This window comes from Propithecus coquereli, unplaced genomic scaffold, assembly GCF_000956105.1.
Source record: "Propithecus coquereli isolate 6110/MARCELLA unplaced genomic scaffold, Pcoq_1.0 Scaffold232, whole genome shotgun sequence".
In the NCBI taxonomy this organism is placed as follows: Eukaryota; Metazoa; Chordata; class Mammalia; order Primates; family Indriidae; genus Propithecus; species Propithecus coquereli.
In genome coordinates this window covers 4,345,132-4,369,308 of record NW_012147864.1, presented here as the reverse complement: position 1 = coordinate 4,369,308, position 24,177 = coordinate 4,345,132, and the positions used below count along the sequence as shown (strand labels likewise).

At 60.0% G+C, this 24,177-nt stretch overlaps 3 protein-coding genes across 3 annotated transcripts; 1 reads left to right on the top strand and 2 right to left on the bottom strand.

The window, feature by feature from the left end:
* The first annotated feature begins 8,544 nt into the window (after positions 1-8,544).
* JSRP1 (junctional sarcoplasmic reticulum protein 1) lies at positions 8,545-11,282 on the top strand. The gene is made up of 6 exons (XM_012645388.1): positions 8,545-8,675; positions 9,063-9,100; positions 9,232-9,352; positions 9,737-9,910; positions 10,630-10,721; positions 10,833-11,282. The coding sequence occupies exons 1-6, from the start codon at positions 8,573-8,575 to the stop codon at positions 11,280-11,282; spliced, it is 978 nt and encodes a 325-aa protein (XP_012500842.1). The 5' UTR covers positions 8,545-8,572.
* A 355-nt stretch (positions 11,283-11,637) lies between these two features.
* Positions 11,638-14,247, bottom strand: AMH (anti-Mullerian hormone). The gene is made up of 5 exons (XM_012645387.1): positions 13,836-14,247; positions 13,156-13,298; positions 12,833-12,941; positions 12,589-12,748; positions 11,638-12,499 (listed from the first exon to the last, which is right to left on the bottom strand). The coding sequence occupies exons 1-5, from the start codon at positions 14,245-14,247 to the stop codon at positions 11,638-11,640; spliced, it is 1,686 nt and encodes a 561-aa protein (XP_012500841.1).
* Positions 14,248-14,991: 744 nt separating this feature from the next.
* Positions 14,992-23,731, bottom strand: SF3A2 (splicing factor 3a, subunit 2, 66kDa). The gene is made up of 9 exons (XM_012645386.1): positions 23,705-23,731; positions 20,867-21,030; positions 19,713-19,784; positions 18,368-18,414; positions 17,990-18,099; positions 16,774-16,823; positions 16,539-16,679; positions 15,912-15,980; positions 14,992-15,809 (listed from the first exon to the last, which is right to left on the bottom strand). Exons 2-9 carry the CDS (start codon positions 20,990-20,992, stop codon positions 15,078-15,080), a joined length of 1,347 nt encoding a protein of 448 aa, XP_012500840.1. The 5' UTR covers positions 20,993-21,030; positions 23,705-23,731; the 3' UTR covers positions 14,992-15,077.
* Between the last annotated feature and the right edge of the window lie 446 nt (positions 23,732-24,177).

Here is a 24,177-nt window from a genome sequence, read left to right as displayed (position 1 = left end):
ACCGCGCCCATCCCCCCATAGGAGAAAATTATTTTCTGTAATAACCTTGCAATAATCGGTACTAATCATAGTTCTTTTAATTCTTTTTAAGTTTTAAAACAGCTTACATTTACAAAACAAGAACTTTCAATGTGAAAGATATTATTCAAATTTAGTATAATAAAATATTTCATGTTAAATTTAGACTTAGACAAAAATTTTGTTCCTCCCAGATGAAGCCAGAAAGATTTTTCCTGTGAGAACTGAAATTTGCCCACCAGTGAAAAAGCATTAGTCCTGCGAGTTAAAATTCAGAAACACATTTCACATATAAACTAAAATTTGGATCTACCAAGCAAAAATATTATTCCTCTTGCAGTTACGTTGGGTTGGGTAAACTTATTTCGTGTGCGAACTAAAATTTGGATTCATCAACTTGCTTGTTTCCTTGTCTGTAGAATCTCGGGCTCTCATTTGATTTCGAATCTACTGTGTTGGTTTGAGTCAGAGACACAAACTTTCCCCAAAGGAACGTTCGATGATCGTGAATAATTACAAACCCACGAGACTTACCCTGCCACAGGCGAGGCTGTGTCCCACGTGTCTCTAAATTCCCATCCACCTGGACTACGATATTTATTAAAAGATATCTTTTTAAAAAAAGCCTAAATTGAAGCTTCCCTGTACACATTATCAAGACTCAACACAAACTGTATTGATTTCAGATGTTAGGCCAACCAGAGAACTTTTCTGCGGAAGGTATATCTTAGGGGTGGTAGTTCTTGATAATAAAAAGCAAATGGGGTGCTGGGCGAACTTTATAGTTGTTTTAAATTTTCCTGCAGAGGGTGCAGGATTTTACCGCGAGGGGCCACTCCCGCCAGCCCGTGCAGGGAGGAGCCAGGGTCCTCCTTAGCAGGAGGATTCACATCTTTGTTATTATTTAGGCTGTTTCTTGAGGCTAGGAGAGCCTCCTGGTTTCAAAATCTGTTTTTTGACCTCTTGGTAGCTCCCTGGGGCTTGCACAGGCGACTCTGGGCCAAGAGTCCAGAATGCGGACCGGCCAATGGCTGGCTCCTGGTCACCGGGTCACTCTGTGTTTACTCCCAGAACTCAAGCCAGGAAGTGGGGGAAGTTGCCACTGCCCCCCAGCATGGTGGGTGCCAGGCCGTCTGGCCCTGAGCGGTGCAGAGCCTGGTCTAGTGGGGTGTCCAAGAGGTCCTGGCCTGCTGAACTGTCTCTGGGGGGGGGGACAGCTGGGCCACACCCAGGCCTGTGTGGGCCACATGGAACCAGCAGAGGCTTGGAGCCCAGACGTGGGGCGGGCAGGGCTCCTTCCTCGTTGGCAGGTCTTGCGGGGCCACTGGGCAGAACAGGCTTTAATTTGGAAGCATTGTGGGTGGAAAGAAAAAAATAAAAGGAGCTTCTTGGTAAAAACAAACCGGAGCAGGAGCAGCTCTCAAGAAAGCCGGGGCAGCAGAAAAGTCAGGTGTGTGTGTGGGGGGGTGTCTCGGGCCGTCTGAGGGATCTCAGCTCTGGGCAGGGATGTGGGGGCATTTTCCTGCCACCCCCACAGACTACAAACCCTAGAGCCAGACCCAGAACTCTTTGGAGATTTCACACAGCACCCAAAGGTTGGCTGTCGTGGTCACTGAGCCTTCACTATACGGTATTGGCACAGAAATTCATTCCCACTGTTGACATTCAGGCCTGGGTCACTCCCTGGGGTGGGGCCTCCTGGTCACTGCAGGTGCTGAGCAATGTCCCTGCCCCCACCCCCTCCATGCCAGGAACACCCCCCCAGTCGTGGCAACCACAGATGTCCTCAGACATAGCCAAGTCCAGGGGAGCCTTGTCTGTTCCTACCGCGGCAGTTCACCTCCCTTCTGCATCTAACTCTGGTGGCTGCCTTCAGATGCTGTGAGACTATTCGAAGGGGAAACATCCAACCTCACCAGGCCTTGCTGGAGCTCACCATGGGCAAATGCATCCTGCCAGCCCAGCCTTGCTGGGGACCTACAGAGACATCAGATCTGGTGGGAGGTGAGAGGCCCCCAGACAGCAGGGAGGGAAAGAAGCATATCAGGGAGGGCTTCTTGGAGGTGGTGACAGTTGAACAGCCTGGGAGGGACAGCAGATGGGGGTGGTGTGTCAAGAACAGAGGACCTATGGTTGGGCACGGTGGCTCACCCTGTAATCCCAGCACTTTGGGAGGCCGAGGCAGATCACTTGAGGACAGGAGTTCGAGACCAGCCAGGGCAACATAGCAAGACCCCCATCTCTACAAAAATATTTTTTTAAAAAATTAGCAAAGAAGAAAGAAGGATTGAACCTCCGCTTGGCGTCATCTTCAAGGCTGCCTCTGCCTCCTGGTCACGAGTCTCTAAAACAAGAAGTCAGAAGGCCTCTTCTGAGCAAACAGTGTGATAAAAGGAAGTAACCAAGAAGCGACCATTTCTAATACACATCAAGCCGCCAGCGATGAAATCAGGCCCGACGGAGGCTGTGAACGGCTGGAATTTGGCCACAAATGCACAGGGGCATCTGCTGCCGGGCGATAAGACCCAGGACCCAGAATCGTGCTTGCGGCCTTGCAACTGGCTGTGCAAACATGCGCACGGCAGCCTCGGTCGGAAGCCTGGGCCTAGATGACGGGCTTATCTCGGGCAGGTGGCTGTTTCTCACTTCACGTTGCTTATGTTTATTAGCTTGATGCTCCCCACTAGAGTGTCATTATTTTTTTACATTTGCCTGTTATTTTATTTTTTCTAAGTGTATAGAAGTGTATGGGTGCAGGTGCAATTTCGTTACGTGCACAGTGGTCTAGGCTGGGCTTCTAGAGTGTCCATTGCCCCAATAACGTACGCTGTCCCGTTAGGCATTTCTCATCCTCCACCCCCGTCTTCGTTATTTTATTTTGCAGTATTTCCAGCGTTTTTACAAAGGTCTCGTTCTAGAACACAGACGATTCCCAGGCCGAATGCCTGAACAAAATTGTGCAGCTCTGAATGTTTCCTGTTCACTTTCCCAGGCCTCTGTTTGCAGGAAGTTTTTTTGTTTTTGTTTTTTGTGTGTTTTTTTTGTTTGTTTGTTTGAGATGGGGGTCTCGCTCTGTCGCACAGGCTGGAGTGCAGTGGTATCATCGTAGCTCACTGCAGCCTCAAATTCAGGAGGCTGAGACAGGAGGATGGCTTGAGCCCACGAGCTGCAGGCTACAGTGAGCTATGATGACGCCACTGTGCTCTACCCAAGGTGACAGAGTGAGACCCTGTCTCAAAAAAAAAAAGGTGTGTTGCCTTAAAAAGGGACCAGGCTCTGACACAGGCCACAGCGTGGATGGACCTTGAGGACATCGTGCTCAGTGAGAGACACCAGACACAGAAGGACAAGTCCTGTGTGATTCTGCTCACAGGAGGTCCCTGGAGTCGTCAGATCCACAGAGACAGGAAGCAGGACGGTGGGTGCCAGGGGCTGGGGAGGGGGTGGGGAGTGTTTCATGGGACAGAGCATCAGTTTGGGAAGATGAGAATGTTCTGGAAGTGGAGGGTGATGACGGTTGCGCAACAGCGTGAATGTGCTTAACAATACTGAACTGTAGACTTAAAAGTTAAGATTGTAAATTTTGTTGTGTATCTTTTACTACAATAAAAAAAAATTAAAGTTAAAACACCGCTGCAAACCAGGGAAAGATTATTTCTTGCTCTCCCTCTGTGACCTTGTTGGCCGATGGGGGCACTGCATGTCACCCCTGCATCTTGAATGTCACCATAGCAGAGAGAGGATGGCCATAGAAGATCTCACTTCTCCTATTAAAAGACCTAGCCTGGGAGTCACCCCAGCAACGGGGCCACCTCTCCCTGAGGACAAGGAGGGTGGACACCCTAACGAGATCGGGCTGCTGCCCTTGCAGGGACAGGGAAGGCGGCCGCCCACACCCCCTGCCCGGCACTCCTCAGAGTTCTCACACACGTCAATGGCGCATCCCAAGGGCCCCTGGGGATGTCGGGTGGGGGTGTTTTATCTTGTAGGGACTGGAAGGGCCCTGCTGTGGCCGGTCGTGGCCAGACATCCATGACAGAGATGACAATGACAGCCCTTCCCAGGATCCAGGCACCGGCCCAAACGCTTGGCATAATTCTCACGATAAGCCCATGAGCTGGGGTCTCTGTTACGTTTCCATTTCACAGGAAGGGAAACTGAGGCACAGCCGGGAAGCGGCAGAGCAGCAAGTGTTCGAATCTGGGCAGTGGACATCCAGAGCTGACGCTCTCAGACGCCACCGCCTCTTACAAAATTAGCCTAGGTGACTCTTGGAGAGAATTTCGACATCAGGGAAAAATCTAGAACTATCTCTGACAACAGATCTTGTGAGAGGATTAGTGGGGACAGAGGGAAAGCCTCAGATCCCTCAGAACCCGCCAGTCTCGCCCCGCAGACTGGGGCGTGATGAGGTTATGGGTGGGCGCAGTGTCCCGCACGCCAGGCAGAGTGTGCTGGTGATGCCCCTTTCTGGGCCCAGGAGGGAGGCGGAAGGAAAGAGCTCGGGTGGATGATGTCATAGGTGGCCTTTGTTTTGCTATTTTGCTCCTGCCCAGGAGAAATGAGTTTGCATATTTTAGTTTCTTCTCGCATTAGCTCAATGTCAACATCACCAAATGACCCACACCAGGGACCTTCTATTAATAAGGTTTGGGACCTGCCCAGGCCCCGGGAGAACTCGCTGCAGCAGGGCCCTGCCTAGAATCCCCTCAGCTCTTTCAAAACAAAGCCTGCAGAGAAGTCTCTCTGAAGCCCTGGGTTCAAGTCCTGGCTTTGCTTCTGGGAGAGCTGAGCTTCCTGGGACAGGCGTCCCAAGGGAGAAACTGCTAGGTCCTGGGAACGGAAAAATGCCGTCAGCCAGGGAAATGCAAATCGAAGCCACAGTGAGGTCACACGGCTTCACAGCCACTAGGCTGGCCATCAAACAAACACACAAATTGGAAAATGACAAGTGTGTAATGTGGAGAAAGTGGAACCCTCCTACGCCGCGGGTGGGAGAGTAAAACGGTGCGGCCACTTCGGAAAACAGTCTGGTAGCTCCTTGAAAAGTTAAGTAGCACCATAAAAGGAAGCTGTCCCCATCAGCAGTCACCCCCATCCCCTCCCCAGCCCCTGGCGGCCACGAATCCACGTCCCATCTCTCTGGATTTGCCTGTTCTGGACATTTCACATAAATGGAGTCACACACTGTGTGTCCTTCTGTGTCTGGCATCTCTCACTGAGCACGACGTCCTCAAGGTCCATCCACACTGTGGCCTGTGTCAGAGCCTTGTCCCTTTTCCTGGCTCAGTGACGCTCCAGTGCGTGGATGGGCCACGTTGTGTGTGTCCACTCATGTGTCGGTGGACACTTGGGTTGTTTCCACTCTTGTGCTGCTGGGAAGGTGGGCGTGCGGCGCCTGTTTAATTCTCTGCTTTCAATCCCTTCCAGGAGGTACCCAGGAGTGGAATTTCTGCCTCATATGGTCCTTCTGTGTTTAGCTTTTTGAGGAATTGCCAAGCCATAATACACTTTAAAGAGGGAGGGAAAAAAAATCTACATTACCAAACAAGATGTTCAGACCTTCAGGAAGGATGATCGCTCGGTTTTATAAAAATAAATATGTAACTAATAATAAAATTAACAGTTATGAAAACAAATGCCAGAGGGAAGGAAAAAACACCGAACTATTCCACGGTGGCTGTCTCTGCTTGGTAAGATGACAGGTGTTAAAAATTTTCTTTTTTTTTTTTTCAATTTGTCTGCCTTTTCTAAATGTGCGTGTTTGGCGTGTGTGGAAAGGAAGGAACTAGAGCTGTTTTTGCACCGGGTGCAAGAGGGGACAGGGACGCCTGTGCCTTCGCTATGCGGGTGGGCTGGTTTGTCAGGTTTCTTGGTGGCTGTGTTTGCTCAAGATTTTTAACGGTGGTGACTCACCGCCAAGATCCACTTCCCTGTTCCCCTCCGGGCTCCCAAAGTGGCCCTCGGTTTCCAGCTGGGGCACAAATATCTGGGTCCAGGCCTCGGAATGCACCCTTGGGGGTTGAGAAGCCTGGAGCCCCCCAGAAAAGGGGTGCCGGGTTTCTCTGCACAGCCACGTGGGGGGAATGAAGTTTCAGGGTGTGCGGCCACACAGTGGGGGGGCTTAAAAAAACAGGAGTTTTTCCTGTCGTCATCCTGGAGGCCGGAAGTCCAAAATCGACATGTCTGCACATCCGAGCTCCCTCCAGAGGCTGCGGGGGAGGGTCCTCCCGTCTCTCCCAGCTTCTGGGGGCTCCAGGTGTCCCTGGGCTTGTGGCCACATCGCTCCAGCCTCTGCCTCAGTCTCCACGTGGCTTCTGCTGTGTCTCTAAGTGACGCTGTGTCTATTCTCCTGCGGACACCACCCGCATTTCAGCCCACCCCACTCTTGTCTGACCTCATCTCGACTAGTTCCATCTACAAAGACCCCATTCCCAAATACAATCACTTTCTGGGGGCCCAGGGGTCGGGACTTGGACATGCGTTTTTGGAGACACAATTCCACCCGTAACAGGGGGAGCAGGGTGAGGAAGGACGACCCCTCCAGGTCAACCTGGTGTAAAGGGCTTGGGTGAGCCGCGGGGGGCCCAGTGGTGTGGGGGGAGATGCTGCTCAGCAGAGCAGGGCATGGACTAGGGAGCCCCGATGTTGGGGGGACATGAGGTTCCAGCCACTCTCTCTTGACTCCCCAGGAATGATGTGGCTTCTGCGGTCGTCTCCACCCTGCGGCCCTGGCTTCCTCGCTCAAAGCGATCCCCTAAGAGGTACGGGGGCGTCTCCCTCCCAGAAGAACCCCATGTCCGAGCTGTGGACAGCCCCCTTCCGGGAGGTGGAGACGAAACACTCCTGCCGTCCCCGAGGGCAGGCTAGGCTAAGAGGGTGCGAAGGGGAGACGGTAATCGGCCATGGGGAACCCGGGGACCCCACCTGCATCAGGTGATGTCGCCTGGGTACTTGGTGTCCCCGATAGGGTGTGAGGAGAAGGGGCCTCGCCTCTGGGTGTTGGTCCCCAAACTGTGTTCGGTGACTGATCCAACCAAGGTATCGGTGTGTGAGCAGGTGGAACGATGAAGAACCATACGCAGAGGCAGCCCACGCCTATCGGGTGGTCATACAGCGAGGGTTAACTCACTTCCACCCTGCCACCACCCTGGGAGGCAGTGGCCCCACTTTCTAGATGGGGAAACAGGTCCCTGGGCTCCTCCGCCAGTGCCAGCACAGCCTGGATTCCAGGCAGCTCTTTTGCTGCAGGTGTGTAGGACGTACTGATGGAGACGCCTCCTCCTCCAGGGAGCCCTCCCTACTGCCCCTGGGCTCTGCCGGCCACCGGTTAGGGTCTCCTCCACCCCTGTGGGCGACTGCCGAGCCCCCCACAGGGAGAGAGGGGGCAAGTCTCCCTGGCCTCACAGTGGCTCTGGGCTGAAATAGGGGTGGGGTACTCCCCTCCAGGATAATGCCCTGTCCTGCTGCAATAGCAGGTGGGTGGGGGACTCCCTGGCCATGACCGCCTGCTAGCCCCACCCCCTTGCTCCAAGGCCATGCTGATTGGCCCACATGGCTGTGTCCGGCCACCTGTTGCTGTCTGTCTGGGGGCCACCCTCCCTGTACTCCAACCCGGCCACAAAGCTCAGCGCAGCGGCTGGCCGGTAAGCGGGGCTGGGGGTGGCCTGGGCAGTGGTGTGGGTCCCCAGGTCTGGGAGGATGTCGCCAAGGTCCACGGGGGTCCTCAACTCATGTGGCTGTCCCCCATACACACACACACCAAGGGGCCGCACACCAGGTTCCCCTGCCCATGAGGCCCCTCCCCCACTCCATGCTCCAGGCCCCTTTCTGGCCTTGGAGCCCCAGGGATGGGAACAGTTTACTGCGGGCAGCTGGAGGCCACAGGGACCCCAAAATACAGGGTCTGACTTCAAAGCTCACACAGCCTTCAGCCAACGCCTGGTCTCCAGCCTGTTTCCTTATCTGGCACATGGGAACAGAGCCAGGCTGGACCTGGCTGCCGGGGCTTGTGCCTCTAGACTCACAGGGTCAGACAGGGGGTCCGGGTGCCAGGAATAGCAAGTCGGGATGGCATGGAGGGAGACCCCGTGGGAGCAAAGGCCTGGGAGGGGCCATGCCACCCGTTGGTCTATCCCGCTGGCCTCAGGCACCAGATAAAAATAGTCCCTGGTCTCAGAGAACATGAGCCGACCCTGGGGCTATGGGTTCCGGGTTGACTCATTGCTGTGTGACCTTGGGTGGGCTCCAGCCTTTTCTGGGCCCCAGCAGCCTTTGCTAATGTGCTCACGGGTGCTGAGAGAGGCTGGGCTCTAGGGAGGGGTCCCAAGGCAGGCACGCAGGGCCATGCCTGGCATGAGGATGAATTTGCCAAGTGAAGGGTGCCCCAGGCTAAGAACAAGGGCCCGGACACAGGAGTGCAGGGGCCGGCAAACCTGTGTCCGCAGAGCCCGCGGGTGAGGCCCAGGCCGTGGCGGGGGCTCAGTACATGCCAGACACTTTTTCCCACCTCGCCCAGGCGCTCTGGACCTGCGGCCTGGCTCTGGCCGTCTCCATGGCGACCAGAGGCTGGGAGGAGCTGGATGGAGGCCTGGGCAGCTGCCAGGCTGGTGAGGACCTCTCTGCGCTGGCTGAGCCACAGGACAACGGGGCTCCAGGTACCTCCGGGCGCTGGTGGGATGACGCCCGTCCCCATTGGTGCCGTAGAGCCAGGCGGCTCAGCTTCAGAGACAAGGGTGCAGTCTCCACATTGGACTGCCTTGAACTGTGCTCTCTTCCCACATCCAACCCCAGGCCCCTATTTCTGCCCCAGGGGTCTGTAAAGTGTGCCTAAGGAACACAGGTGCTGGTCCACACATGCCCGGGCTCAAATCCCACCTTGCCACTAAAGCCATATTCGCTTCTGGGCAAGGCTGTCTCTGAGCCCGTCTGCTTTCCTGCCTATGACATGGGAACAGTCGCCCACCCGGCAGGGCCAGGGGGAGAGGGCAGGATTGGCCTGGGGGTCCCTGCTACCTTGACTCTTCCTCTGTTCCCACCAACAGTGACGCCCAGGCTGGCCGACCCCAGCAGCTGGCCCCACGTGAGTAGCTGGGTCCTCCAGGTTCAGCCCGAGCCAGGGACACGCAGGTCAAGGGGGGGGTGAGTTTCTAAAGCCCATGGGAAGGGTCCGGGCTGGAAGGAAACACCCAGAACATCTCCTGATTCCCACAGGACACTCAGGAGCCCATGGCTGAAGGTGGCGGTGTGGATACCAGGCCCAAGAAGACAGAAAAGGAGCCTGCGGCCAGGGGGGCCCCAGGATCAGGGAAGGAGAGGCTGAAATCCGGAGCAAGTGGGTTTGCAGCGGGTGTGGGTGAGGTGGAGGGTGGGCATGGGACAGCACGGGGCAGGTCCCTGGGGCTGGGTCCTTGGATCTGGAGGTGGGAAGGGGGCATGCGGCCAGGGCTTCTGGCTGGGTGGCATCCAGGAGTGGCAGGTAGTGACGAAATGTGCTGGGAGCCTCAGCTAATGCGTGAAGACAGCAGCTAAGGTGCCCTAAGCTCCAGCAAGTTATCTTCCAGGAGCTCTGGGCGACCCCCGGAAGCTGCCCAGGGCCACACAGCCAGGCGGGGCAGAGCCGGGTTCAGGATGCAGCTCACCCTTTGCTCCCTGCGCCTGCGGTGCGCGCGGGCTGCTCAGACCGGTGCCAGAGCGCAGCCCACCCTTGCCCCCGCAGCCCCTCGGAGCGCCCCTGCGCGCAAGAAGGCGCAGGCGGCGCCGCCCCCGCAGCCGCCGCCACCGCCCCCGGCCCTGAGCGAGGAGCTGCCCTGGGGAGAAATCACGCTCAACAAGTGCCTGGTGCTGGCCTCGCTGGTGGCGCTGCTGGGCTCGGCTTTCCAGCTGTGCCGCGGTGAGCTGGGTTCCCCAAAGGCGGGGCGGGGGCGGGGTCGACCTGAGTGCCCGCCCACCTCTCCAGAGAAGGGCCACAAGGGCTGGGGCTGGGAGCCGCCTCTCCAGGCAGGGTCTTGTGCGCCCCGGTAGCCAGGCCTGCGTCCCTCTCTAGAGCTTTGCGCATCTCCCCTTAAGCGACCGGCCTTTCGCGCCCTCTCACCCCACGATGGGCCTTGTGCGGGGACCTCCCTTCCCGCTCCCCTACCTTGTGCACTCTGTCCTCAGGGTTGGACCTGGTGCGCCCCATGGTCACGACTAGGCCCCACTGTTGACCTTGCGGGGGCTCTTCCCCTTCCAGGGTGCGCCCTGTGCGCCCCTGTCCCACGTGAGCCGGCCCTCGCCTCCCCACGGATCTCGTGCAACGCTTTCCATATTGTTCCGCGGCCTGCCTTGTGCGCTAAGGGCGACTAGTGAGAGTCTCGAGGGGCAGGCCTGTAGGGGACGCTCCTACAGCCCGCGAAGAAAGAATGACCAGTCCTTTTGTGACCGGAAAAAGGAAGGTTCCGAGGGAAGCGGCTCTCTCGGAGGGATCCGGACCAGCCAGCTTCAGCGCACCCGGTGGCGCGCGCCGCTGGCCCCATCTGTCCCGAGGAAGCGGGCTCTAGGGGCGGGGGAGGGATGGACGGTGTGGTCGGTCGCTCCGCCCTGGATGACTCATCCGGATCCTACCACCCCTAGACGCCGTGGTTGGAGAGGTGGTCGCCCCCGCGCCTGCCCCGGAGTCGTGGGTCCCTCCAAGCTCAGCCCCAAAAGAGCCAGAGGCACCCCCGGTAAGCGCTACCTCCCAGTGACAGCGGGTAGTGGGGCCTTTATGGGGGGAAGGGAGCCGGGCCTCGGGGGAGGTGGGCGCTGACCCCAGGACCGCGCTGTCTGCATTGCAGCCTAAGCCCACGGCCTGGGCACCCCTACCCCGGCCGCCTGCACCCCAGGCGAAGCCAGGGGACAAGCCCGAGATTCCCGGGAGTCAGGAGGCTGCAGAGGACGAGGAGGAACCCGGCGAGGACCGCGCGCCCCTCGCAGACCCAGGGCCCAAGAAGAGGTCGAGGAAGGCGGAGAGGCCGAGAAGGGAGGAGAGAAAGCAGGAGAGGAAGGCGGAGAGGCCGCGGAAGGAGGAGAGGCCGAGGAAAGAGAGACCGCGGGCAGCCAGGGAGCCCCGGGAAGCCGAACCCCGGCGCTGGGAGGCGCGCGAAGGGGGCCGTCGGCCGTGGGCGCGGGACTCCAGGGACGCGGAGCACAGGAAGAGGCAGGCCTGGGCCTCCCCGCGGCGCCCCGACGAACAGGACCGGCCCCAGGGCCGCCACAAGCACCGCGCAGGCAAGGGGCGGGACTGAGCAGGCCTGGGTGCTGCGCACGAGTGCCTGGACGCCTTCTCGACGCCCCGCGGTGTCCCGCGGCTCCAGCGAAATAAAAGCGAGTGTTGCGGCCGCCGCGTCGCCTACTCCTTTGCGCCTGGACCCCGGAGCCACACGCGGGGCCTGAATGAGGGGGTCGGGGTGCTTCCGACGGGGAAAGAGACAGCGGGAGCGCGAGAAGAGCACGCGCAGGGGGCCCCACGGGCTCCCGAATACGCACGGACACCCCAGCCAGGTGCTTGCTGGCCTTTATTGGGGCGATGCCTGAGGTCCGAATAAATATGGGAAGGGGCGCGCTGGGCCTGTCGGGGGCAGCGGTCCGCAAGGCGAGCGCTCACCGGCACCCGCACTCGGTGGCCACCATGTTGGGCACGTGGTGCGCACTGATGCGCTCCTCCGACAGGCTGATGAGGAGCTTGCCCGCGTAGGCGGTGGGCACACAGCAGGGCGGGCGCGCCAGGGCGGCCCCGCGCGCCTGCATCTTGAGCAGCAGAACCACGTGGTTGCCGTAGCGCGGGTTGCGGTCGGACTGCGGCCAGCCGCACGCGCCTTGGCAGTTGTTGGCCTGGTACGTCTCGGGGATGAGCACCGAGCGCTCGGCTCGGAGGTCCACGCTGAGCTCGCGCAGTGCGCACGGCCCGTCGGTGGTGGCGGTCCCCGCGCTGCGCTGCGCCCGCCCCGGCCCGCGCAGGTCCCGCCCGCGCCACTCTGCGCGCAGCCCCTGCAGCGCCTTCAGGAGCAGCAGTGCGCGCAGCGGGCCGCCAGGGCGGCCGGGGTCGCCCGGGCACAGCGCGAGCAGGCGCACCAGCAGCGGGGCGACGGCCGGCGGCAGGCCCGGGAGGCCGCGCAGTTCGGCGGCCACCACTTGCAGCTCAGCAGCCACGCGGCGCGCCAGGCTCTCGGCCCACGGCGCCGACGCGGGGCCCTGCGGTGGTGCGGGGTCCCCGGCTGTGGCCGCGGTGGTTGGTAGCAGCAGCAGCAGCGGCTCCTCACCGTCGAGCAGGCGCTCCAGTGCCGCGGGGTCCGACAGGTTGACCAGGCCCTGCGGGAAGCTGGCCAGCGCGCCCGGGTCCAGGGCCAGGCGCCGTGCCGAGGCGGGGCCCGGAGAGCCCCGCAGCGCCCGCACCAGGCGCGTGAGCGTCTCCAGGAAGGGGTCGGCGCTGGGCGGCGGCTCCTCCTCAGATTCCCAGGACGGCCTGAAACCCGCAGTGGGGGGAGTTGAGAGCGGGTGCCAGGCAGCGCCGCCCCCGCCGGCCCACTCCCCCTGCTCCCCGCTTGAGCGCACCTGGGCGGCGGGAAGGGCACCGTGTCCAGCTGGCCATGCGCAGGCAGCGGCGCGGGCTGGGACCGCGACAGCAGGAGCAGGGCGGGGGTCATCCGCGTGAAGCAGCGGGGGTCGTCGCGGAACAGCAGCGCCTGCAGCTGGGCTGTACTCAGGGGGGCACCTGCGGCGGGCGGGCGCGAGGCTGGCTCAAGCGCTGCGGCCCTGGGCAGCCGGCCCGACGCCCAGCCCCTCTCCGCGGACCTACCGTCTCCGCGGGGCCTCAGCGTCAGGGCGAGCCCGGAGCCGCTCCAGGCCCCAGCTGGGCGGTCGAGGGCCAGCGCCAGGTAGCGGGTGTCCCAGGACGGGCAGAGGCTCTGCGGGATCAGCCCAGCCTGGCTGGGTTGGGGCGGCAGCAGCGACTTGCCCAGCCCTGCTGTCCATCCCTTCCTCCCACCGCCCCTCCAAATCCCAGACTTGACTCAGCTCTCACTCAGCCCTCCTGTGAAGCGTCCACCTTTTAACAAATCCATCCCCCTTCCCCTGCAACGTGAGGACTCCCAGGACCCAGGGCGTGCACATCCCTGGTACCTGGGCGCCCAGCAGCCCAGCCCCAGTGACAGTGACCTCGGGGCCGTGCCCTGGGTACAGCACCAGCAGCGCCAGGTCTGGGGGGCTGGCTCCTCCAGGTGGGGGTTCCTGGAACCTCAGCAAGGGTGTCGGCTCCCAGGTCACTGCAGCCAGGACAAGGCGACACCTGAGCCGTGGAGGCCCAGGCCCCTCCCCAACCTGTCCTGCAGGGAGAGCCCCCACCCTGGCAGGGAGCCTTTGGGATCCATTCTTGCTGCTCTGGACCCTGAAGGGAGGGACACTGGTGGCCCCCTCTGCTGCCTCCTGCAGCCAGGGAAGAGTGACCGGTGGGCGGTGGCCAAGTCAGGGTTGGGGTGGGGCTGCAGCCTTGGGGTCTCTGGGTGGGGGATCTCAGGGGGCAGGCTGCCTGGGGTGTGGGGAGGAGGAATCCCCGAGCTCTGGTGGCCACATATCCTTGGACTCTCTGTGGATGGGGCGAGTGACGCCTTCCCTGGGCACTGTGGGAGGGGCAGGTCTGAGAGTGGGTCATGGGGACTTGATCCCAGACAGGAAGATCGCGGTGACCCCCTCCCAGGCCATGGATTGCGGGGGGTGGGGCTCCCCAGCACCCAGTCTCCCTTGGGAGGACCCCAGCTGCCTTAAACGATGCAGGTGGTGCTGCCCTCTGGGCCCCCACCTACCTTCCTCCAGGTGCAGGACCAGCAGCCGCTGCCCCCCTGGCGCCCCCAGCCAGGCCCCCAGGCGCTGCAGAAGGGGCAGGGTGGCCTGTTTGTCGCTGGAGCTGCAGACCCCGAAGGTGGCCACGTCTTGGGGGCCCCAGTGAGTCCGCTGTACAGCCCCCAGGAAGGCCCGCTCGTAGCTGCGTAGGGACCCTGCCACCCATAAGGGGGCACTGCTGTGGTTTCCACCCCCACCCAGGGTCACCAGGCACAAGGGGTCCTGTGGGCTGCCTGGCGGCCAGTCCCAGTCTTCGTGGAAGATGAGACCCCCTGTGCTGGTGGCTGGCTGCTTTGTTCGCGGGGTCTCGGCCACCAGCAGAGCCCCCATGGCCGGCAGCAGCAGAGCCAGGCGAGGGAGACACAGGCCCCGCATCGTGGGTGCTGCCAGGGCTGCGCTGCCTGGGCTTAAATGGGCCCAGCCAAGGGTGGGATGTTTGTGCGGGAGGAGGGCAGGCCCTATCTCCTCTATGTGACCTTGGGGGACAATGCCCAGCGCCCCCAGAGCCCAGGCCTGAGTGACCTTCTCAAAGAGTCCTTTCTGTGCCGGCTGGCAGCCTATCTCCCCTCTCAGCCTGCGAGGGACGTGTCAAACCCTGTCCTTGAGGGGCTCTCCCCTCCGGAGGGGATGGGAACCAGAGCAAGGAGTGAGCAGTGGGGGCGGCCAGACTAGACAGTGGCGGATCTGTGCAGGGGTGGCGCAGGGAGGGCAGAGACCAGATGTCCTGTGTTCTGGCCCGTGGGTGGGTGGGCCTGGAAGAGGATGATGCCCCCAAATTCAGCTTGGTCTCTGCACCCCGGGGGGCTGCCTAGACACCCCAAAGGGCAGCGAGGAGTCTGCTCTTGCCGTCCCCGAGGATGGGCTCCCAGACCCACTCGTGGCTGACAGGTCTGTCCTCCACAAGGAGGCCTCCCAGGGGCCAGCTGCCACCCTGGCCACCCACAAGTGTCTCCTGGGGGGCTGCGTGGTCCCCCCAGTTGGTCCTGGCCCTGAGCTGCCCTGTGCGTGGTAGTGGTGGGCCTCCACCCGGCACACCTAGCGTCCACTAGCAGCCCACTGGGTCCCACAGCCGCCGCACACATCAGTCCCGCCAGGCACGGGGGAAGCTGTTTAATGAGCTCGGGACAGTACAAAAGACGGGACTTCTCTAGCGGGAAAACGCAGGGACACAGAACACCAGGGGCACTGGGTCAGCGGGCAGCTCTTCAGTTGGTTGGGGGAGGAGGAGGTATGTTCCCTGGGCCTTCGGAGGGGAGTGGGGGCCTCAGCATAGGAGGCATGGGAGTTGGGTGCACCCCGGGATTTGAGGGGTGGACTCCAGGGGGCTGGGGGTGGACCCCAGGAGCTGAGGGGTGGACCCCAGGAGCTGGAGGATGCACCCCAGGAGCTGAGGGGTGGACCCCAGGAGGCTGGGGGTGGATCCCTGGGGCTGGTGGATGCACCCCCGGGGCCTGGGGGTGAACTGCAGTAGCTGGGGGATGCACTCCAGGGGCCTGGGGGTGAACCCCAGCTGATGGAGGATGGACCCCTGGGGCCGGTGGGTGAACCCCTGGAGCTGGTGGGTGGACCCCTGGAGCTGGGGGATGGACCCCAGATGCTGGTGGGTGGACCACTGGTGCTGGTGGGTGGACCCCGGGGGCGGGGGGGTGGACCCCAGAGGTGGGGGGGTGGACCACTGGTGCTGGGGGGTGGACCCCGGGGGCTGGTGGGGGCAGCTGGGGAGGTCCTGGGGGCCCTGAGGGTGCAGGCCCTGTGGGAGGCATAGGTGGCAGAGGCAGGCCTCCTGGCGGGGGTGGCGGCAAGGACTCGGGGAGTGGCGGTCTTGGGGGCAACCCGTTCATCAGCGGGGGTGGGGGCCGCTTCACCCCGGGAGGCCCAGCGGGGAGGCTGGGCGGAGCCGGGGGCTTTTCCATTTTAAAGTGGAACTGGAGGAAAAACTAGAGAGAAACAAAGAGGTTCGGCAGGGCCCTGGGCACGAGGACATGGCCAGGCAGGGTGCCGCCAGAAGGCCCGAACTGCCCAGGGCCCGCATAACTGACCTGCTTGGTTTCCCTGTTCCAGTGAGTCCAAAACTTGCCTTCAGCCTTGTCAATCTCTCTGCTGGGCACCTGGGGGCAGGGTGACAGAGAGGACTCCTGGTCCCTGGCCTTCAGGACGAGGGCCCAAGGCTGCAGGGCTGCCATCCAGGCAGAGAGCTCAACAGAGCCTGAGGCGCCAGCTTCCCAGGTCCACAAGGGGATCCCCCCTCGGAGCCTCGGGGAGGCCCAGCCTGATACGGCTTTTTGTAGGGGAACAAGGTTCAGTTTTGAGGTAACACAGACTTGGGGCAGATTCTGGCTCAGCTGCCTGCCAATCCCGCCACTCTGAGGAAGCTGCAGTTACATTACTTGTTGCTGCCCAGTGCAGGCACGAGGCACAGGTTACAGTAGCCCCTGGGGGTTAAGTCCCCTGGCCAAGACCTCATAGATCTGGGTCTGCACTTCATGGCCACAGTGGCAGTCACTAGAAGCACCTCCCCCGGGAAGAAGGGTACGCTCAGTAGGGACACCTCCAGCCAAAGGGAGGGGCGCCCTGGAGTAGGCTGGCAGCCGCCCCCGCCTGGACTGTGCAGACCCTTCTTGATTCCACGTGCCATGGGGTCTTGGGACCCCATGCAGCCATACTACCTTGAAGGCGATGGTCTCGTAGGGCTCTGCAGCCATCAGCAGGTACTGCCAGCGCCGGTCGGGGGGCTCGATCCTCTGCTCGTAGGCAGACATGAAGCGGTGGCGCGGCATGATGCCCTCGGCAATCTCGGGGTAGTCAATCTGTGGGGACACAGCCACGTGGCAGCACCGCCCTTCAGGGGGCACCTCTGGGACCCCCTCCCCTCATGCCCGACACCTGGGGGCCTCATCTCACCTGGAAGAGGAGACTCTGCTGGCCCATCTCCGAGTCCCTCTGCTTTGTCACTGCAACACACAAGGGCCTTGGGTCAGGGCCGGCTCATCCCCAGCTATCTCAGCCCACTCAACAGGAGGGCAGGATGCCAGGGAGGTTCCGGGGCTGGATGGGCTCACTTGGCCTGGTGCTCTGTGCTACAGGTGAGGCACAGGTGTGCCAGGGCCAGGTCACCTGCCCAAGATCACCCAGGCAGGGGTTGGAAGGTGGGCCCTGTCCCCAGAGCCCACCAGGAAATGCCATCCAACAGGGTGCTCAGCCTCACAGCCCCTAGAGGTCCTGGCATAGGTCTTGCCCCTTATGCCTGGACGCTAGGACACCACCGGGCAGGAGCCAGGGACTTCGTGTCTGGGAGAGGCCACTTTGCCACCAGAGTGAGGCCAGCCTGAACCCCTGCACATCATAGCTCAGCTGCTGGGGGTGGTGGGCCACCTGCCTCCTGGCTGTTCCCCACATGGCCCCAGGGCACATCTGTCTCCCCAGTGTGCTGAGGACATACCTAAGACCCTGCCATGGCCTGCCCACCTGGACCCCAGGGCTCCAGCCAGCCCTCGTTGGTCACGTAGGCACTGCGGTGTCCCGTGTGCAGCGCTGGGTGCACAGCACGCCCCAGCGTCTGTGAAGCACACTGGCTAGGCAGGTGGCCCTCCTCCCTCTGCAACTCGCAGAACTCAATCCCTGTTCCAGCCTGGCCACTCACCCAGCTTGCTGGGACAGCCGACCCCAGACAGTCCCACTTGGTGAGCTGCTCCCAGACTCCTCTCCCTGTCCTCTCCTGAGGTGATGAGCACGTACCAGGGTCCCAGTGCCCTCCCGCTACTTTTACTTTGCTTGGAGTGTAAGTAACTCCCAAGAGATTCCGCGATGCCCCAACAGGAGAGCGCAGAGGGGAGGCCGAGCTCCACACGCACCGGCCAGCAGGACAAGGAGGGTGTGGACCCCGGCTCAGCCAGGGAAGGGCTGCCGGGTGGGACGGACATTCACCCAGCATCCTGGACAACGCTGAGAGGCTGTGCGTGGGTGAGGGATGCCCTCACAGGCCAGAGGACTGTGAGCCTCAGAGTGGCTCTGAGGCTCAGGGACGAGGGTGTCAGGTCCTGACTCCTGCGCTTGAGCCCAAAGAGCCCATTCATGCTGTGGAGCAGCTGCCAGCGGCGCCACTCCCAGACAGACTCACCTTTGTAGCCCGGGCGGCCGATCTTCACAAACTTCTTCACCTCCACCTTGACCTTCTCGGGCGCGGGCTGGGCAGGGGCCTCCTTCGCCTCCTTGGCTGCTCGCCGGGCCCTGTGGGCAGGACAGACGTGGCACTGGGGCCCTTCTCTGTGCCAGACCACCAAGGCCACAGGCCCTGGTGCTGGCAGTCCCCCCGCCCTGACCTTGGAGCTCATCTACTCTGGGGATGAAACAGTGATGGGTTCTCGCCACACCTCCTTGCTCTCCAACACCCGTCGGAGACCTCACTCCGGCACCACCACCTGGGAGCCGGGTCGGGAGGGCTCATGGGGGTGCGAGCATCAGCCATGGGTCGGGGGCACGAGCGTGAGGTACTCACAAGTTGGTCTGGTGCTTCTTTCCTTGGGTGTGTGCAAGGTAGCTCCCCTGGGGTGGAGAAGGAAACACGAGTCAAGGCCAAGTGCACAGGCAAAGGGGGCAGGTCCCTGCTCCAAAGTGGAGCCGTCACCACCCAGCCCGGCAGCCCTCGCCAAGGCCTGCCGTGAGTGGGGCCCAGAGAGGAGCCAGGCTGGCCTGTCCGCAGGGACCGAGTAACTGGAGGGGCCTGGAGCAAAGCAGGCACCTGACCTGTGCTGAGGAAACCAGTTCCAGCCGGTTTGCAGAGGGAGACGGGAAGCCTCAGGAGTGCGGGACACTGCAGCGAGCACAGCTAGACCCACCTGGGCTGTGGACAGCTGCTCGGCAACCAGTGTGCTCTGTGACCCGCCGTTTCATCTCCAGCATACCCGCATGGGCAGGACACAATGCATCCACTGGGCGGGTCTCGCTGGGGTGACCCTGCAACCCCCCAGGGGACACTGGGCCATGTCTGGGGACATCTGTGGTTGTCACACTGGGGGTACTCCTGGCAAGGAGTGGGTGGAGGCAGTGACGCTGCTCAGCACCTATATTGCCCAGGACATCCCACCGCAGAGAACCATCCAGGAGTCGGGGGGCAGGGGGTCTACAGGACTGCTCCCTTCAGCCCTCTCTGCAGATATGAATGAGTCAGAAGCAAACCAAATGTTCAACGTGCAAAAAAATAAACAAAATCTGCTCCTTAGTGAATGAATTAGTCCTACGTGGATGATGGTCCAGTGGCTATTCACTGGAGTGTCACTTGGACAATCTTACAACCCTTAAGAGTGATCTGGAGCCACACCCAGCTGACTAGATCTCGAAACCACAACGTAGCATGAAAACCACTGCCAAGTGACAGATGTGTTATTATTTGTGGGACACTTGACACAAAAGGCACGTGATAGTGCCTGTCACTCACGCTGCACCTCCTGCTCACAGACACACGCTATATGAAACGTGGTATCAACAGTGTCCAAACAAGCACACCCAGCAAACCGGCAGTGGTGGTGGCTTCGGGGGCCGGGAGTCCAGGATGGAGCTGGGGACAAGGGGACTCAGCCTGTACCTACAGCCACCAATGTCTTCCACAAAAGGTTATGACTTGCAGCGAACTCCCCAGCGAGTGAGTGGTCAGTTCTGAGTGGTGGGTCCAGGCTTGTAATACTGTCTCAGGGGACAGGTGTGGGGGCCGGGACGTGCCAGGGACGGGGTGGCACAGAGCTGCAGGGACACACTGCGCCGGGCAGGGGGAGGAAGCTGTGGGGCAGGGCAGTGCCTCGGGAAGCCTGGCTCCAGCCAGACCCACGGGAGCCGCGAGAACGCACCTCATTGTTGTGCAGCGTCAGGCAGAGTTTGCATTCGTACGAACCCAGGTGGTTTTTCATAAAATAGGGGTCCTGGGGAGGGAAGGAACAGTCTGGTTAGACAGCGGGGGATCACACCCACATCGAACTGTCCCTGCCCTGTGGCAGGGCACTCCGAGGTAGGACTGCCCTTTTCTCAGCTGTCCTTCGTGGCTGGTCGAGTGTCTCCGAGACACAGGACCAGGCGAGACTGGGGTCTGTGGCCCGGCAGGAGGCCTTGGTGACACCAGTGCAGACCACCGGGGTCTCATGAAAGTGCAGGGGCCGACTCGGCAGGGCCAGGGTGCCTGACTCTGGGGAATCCCAGGCCCACATTCTGGGCAGTTCTGAGTCTAAGCGGGGAGGAGCCAGGACAGCACTGCTGGTCACCGTCTCCCGGGCCAGGGGTCTGTCCCCTAACCACACCAACGGGCCAAGTGTTGGCACGAGCCAGACACAGGCAGAAGAAAAGCAAATGGGTCAAACGAGTGGCCTGAAGACCCACGTTCCTACAGGTCCTGAGCCGGGGCAGCTGGGCTCCCTCCTTTTAGAAGCAGAGGTGCCGGGGCACGCACTTCTCACCTTAGGCACCAGAGCAGACAGACCAGGGCTCAAATCCCAACCCCACCACCCATGGCTGTGCCATCCCCCTCTGAACCTGCTTCCTCATCTGGGAGATGGGGACAGTAACAGAACCACTTCACAAGCCAGGCCCATGGGGCGCTTCAGGGGCACCCAGCACACGGCAAGGGCTCAGCATGTCTTGGTGAACTTCACAGTCTAAAGGGAACCACACGCTGACGCCAGGGGTCTTACCCCAGAGGACAACGTCTGGGGACACTGGTTGTCACTGCTGGGGAGGGCCCCTGGCACGGAGTGGGTGGAGGCAGGGATGCTGCTCAGCACCCTGTGGTCCCCAAGACGGCCCCACCGCAGAGAATCAACTGGCCCAGGCCCACTGGGGTCTCCGTACAAGCCAGGGTCAAGTCCTGAGGTCGAGCTCCCTGCCCAGTGTGGGCAGGGGCCGGATCTCGGGTAGAGCCCTGCAGTGCCTCTTCCTGGCCATCCTGGATCCCTGCCCTCACCGCAGGCCCCTGCTTGCCCTCCCCCTCCGTGTGCCCCCTGGCAGGGCCCACCTTGTTGATGTCGATGGTCTCCAGGGCCAGCTGCCGGAGGCGCTCCCGCCGGTCACGGTTGCTCTCGGAGGAAGAGGCCACGCCCCCGCTCCCGGTCTTGCCCCCGGGCCGATGCTGGAAGTCCATGGTGCCGGCCTTGGGGCTTCAGCAGACTGAGGTGAAGCCTGCAGAGAAAGAGGAGAGTGACTATGACGGCTCAGGTGCAGTGGCTACGGCTGGGACCGGCCCTCTCCCTGCACTCCCACCACCCAGAATCCAGCCAGGCCAGGGGACCACGCCCTAGTCCACCGAGTCTGTTCCAGAAGGCCGGGGCCCCTGTGGGACAGGCACAGAAACAGGAAGCCGGAACCTGTTTTGAGAGGCTCCTGACACGGGTCCTAAAGGATCATGTGCATGTCTGCAGGTGAGCATGGAGCAGGGTGACAAGGAGGTCACAGCCCAGAGTGAAATAGCAATGTGGAGCCCACAGAAGGCCCAATCAGGCAAGACAAGGCCAAGTTCTCACAATGAGTCACCACCTCCACGAAGCCTTCCCTGACTGCCCAGGCCTCCAGTGTTTACTCCTTCCTCGGAAGTCCCTTTCTGGTGGACATCCCAACTTAAATTCTATTTCTTGGGCTCAGCTGTAAATTCGCTGGAGGCAGGAAGACGTCTGCCTGCAGATCCTCACTGCCTAATGCACAGGAGATGTTCAAGATGTATCTGAGAAAAAAGAAACTCAATGGAAACCCTAACAAAGAAGTCGCTAACATTCTTCTTCATTATTGAGGAAGTTACTGTGCCCTGAAGCTAGAACGGGAAGTCAAGTGATAAAAAGTCAAGTTAAACCAAAAAGAAGCCCCTGAAAAGTAAAAACGGGAGGATCCAAACAAAAATTTCAACACCAGAGCCACAAGGTAAGAGTCAAATCTTTCATAAAGAACAACAAAAAATTGAAAAAGAATAGGAGGAAAAGCAAGAGCCTAGATGAAATTCCAGAGTGAGAACAGGAAAAAATAAAATCCAACAAAATAAAAATTGCAGAATATTATCAAACAACTAAGAGTATTATTAAAGAAATTAAAAAAAAAAAAATCTCAGGACGAAAAGGATCTAATTGTCCAGGTAGTAAGGACCCACCCAGATCAACAAATAAAAGACCCTCAATAAATGGATCAGGAAATTTTACACCACTAAAGAAAATTTTAGGCTTCTGCTAGACACAAAGAAAAATGGAAACAAAAGATCGGAAACCAGAATAGGGTCAGACCTTTCAAGAGCAACACTGAAAATTAAAGCAACACTTTTGCTATCTGAATGCAAACTTTCAACCTAGATTTTTATACCCAGCCAAACTTCTAAGTACAAGAGTAAAATAAAGTCATTTTTCGGATAATCACGGACTCAAAAAAAAAAAAAAATCACCTATTACTTCAGAAGCTACCAGGAGATCTGCTCGGATAGAATGACGAAAAAAAGAGGCCCTTTTGTTACAACAGAGGTGTCCATTTGCTGTCCTGCAGCAAACGTATCTTGCTCTTACTCTGTAAACCTGTATCTTGTTCTGTAAATCTACCTTGTCCTTCCTCAATAAACTTCATTCCACACTTGTAGAAAAAAAAAAAGACAGAGAAGAACAGATATGGCAAGATGGAAAACAGAAGCCAGCCCAGGAGAGAAATGACACAAAGGTCTGGGAAAACAGCTCTGCTGCAAGGCTAGACAGCAACCAGTCCAATTTAGAGCAAAAGGATTTGGGAGTCTGGCAGGAGGAGAAGGGGATATCACTTTATCAAAAACTGTGGAAAATACACTTGGATAGGTGTGTGAGACGTTGAAGCTTCGAGGAAAAAAATAACAAGTGAAATAAAAACCAGGCTAGTGAAACAAAAAAGAAAATCCCAAAGTTAATTAGCTTGGTGGTGGGGAGGCGGGTAAAGAAGTCCGGTTGAACGAATTATGTGGTTTATCAGTCAACAGTATTTTCAGCCTTAGAAAACGTGACCACTAATCTGACTAAAGCTTGTGATATAAACTCATTTAGAGTATAGAAGGTGACGCTGGGATGGGAGGATGGGAGGGAAAAGTAAGATCTCACCGCCCATGATAGGAAATCAGCGGATGGTATCTAGAAGTCGGATGGTATCTAGAAGTCGACACATCCAGAAAGAAGTGTGTTATTTATGAAGATAAAGATCAGCGAAAACGGCTTTAAGAATTGAGGAGAGGCAGCCTCTGGGGCCTGGGACTGGACCAGCGATCAGGGACTAATTACCGTCTTGGGTGGAAATACCATTATCTCCTTAAATCGAGCAAGCAATCTATTTTTCGGAGGTCCTCCCGGCTGTTCTGTGCTGTCAAATGGCAGATGGGAGCGGCGGACACGGGCACCTAAGTCTCAGCGCCCGGGGATGCAACTGCAAAGCGGGCCAGCTACCGACTCAGGTCGCCCCCGGCGTGGAGCTCAGGCTGTTACTCCCGTCTTAACAGTTAAGACAACTAATGCTCGCGGTGTCCTTCAGTGACCCTCCACGATCCCAAAGCCAGTCAGCTAACAGATATAAGTTAGGACTCGGAAAAGCCCTGGGATACACGGAAGGCGCCTGAGGCCATTTTAGCCGCGATCCCCGACCGGACCCTAACGGGTCTGCCGAGAGAGCGCCGAGCCGACAGGGAGGAGAATCCCGCCCAGCGCGGGGCGCCGGTGAGGGAGGCCTGACATCCGCGGGAGGAAGGAGGCCGCCCGCGCGCCCCTCAGCCCGTGTCCCCCGTCGCAAGCGCCTCGCTCCCACATCCGCCCGCCTCTAGGGAACTCCGGGATCCCGGCGGTCGCCGCCCACACCCGGGGCCGCTACTCACCCGCGCCTGAGGCCTTGCTGTCGCCGCCTTACGGGCCACCGCCACGACTTGGCTCTGCGCACGCGCGCCGCGGGCAAAGGAAGCACTTCCGGGGCAAACGGGAAGAAGCCTGCCGCGTGCGCATGCCCGGCCCGTCCTGCGCGCGGGCCAGAGGCTCTGCGGAGGCGCGAGGGAAAGGGCTCAAGGGGGCGGGGCTAAACTTGCGGCTGGAAGTCGAGGTGCGCGTGCGCACAAAACTCTCAGTCAGCCTTCCGTGGGCTCCAGGCAGCGCAGGAGTGGCTCTCGCGAGAGGGCGGACTGAGCCTCCCTAAAACGTTACTGCGCCCTCCGCCTGCTCCCGGCGACCGTCGGGGAGGGCGCCGCCAGTCGCAGGGGGGTGGTGCTTTTGTTCTCCTTCCACCCGGGTCCGGGTTATTTCCTGTTTCAAAGTTACGTGCGGTCCCCGGGGCGCCAGCGCCCCCCAGTGGTGCCGG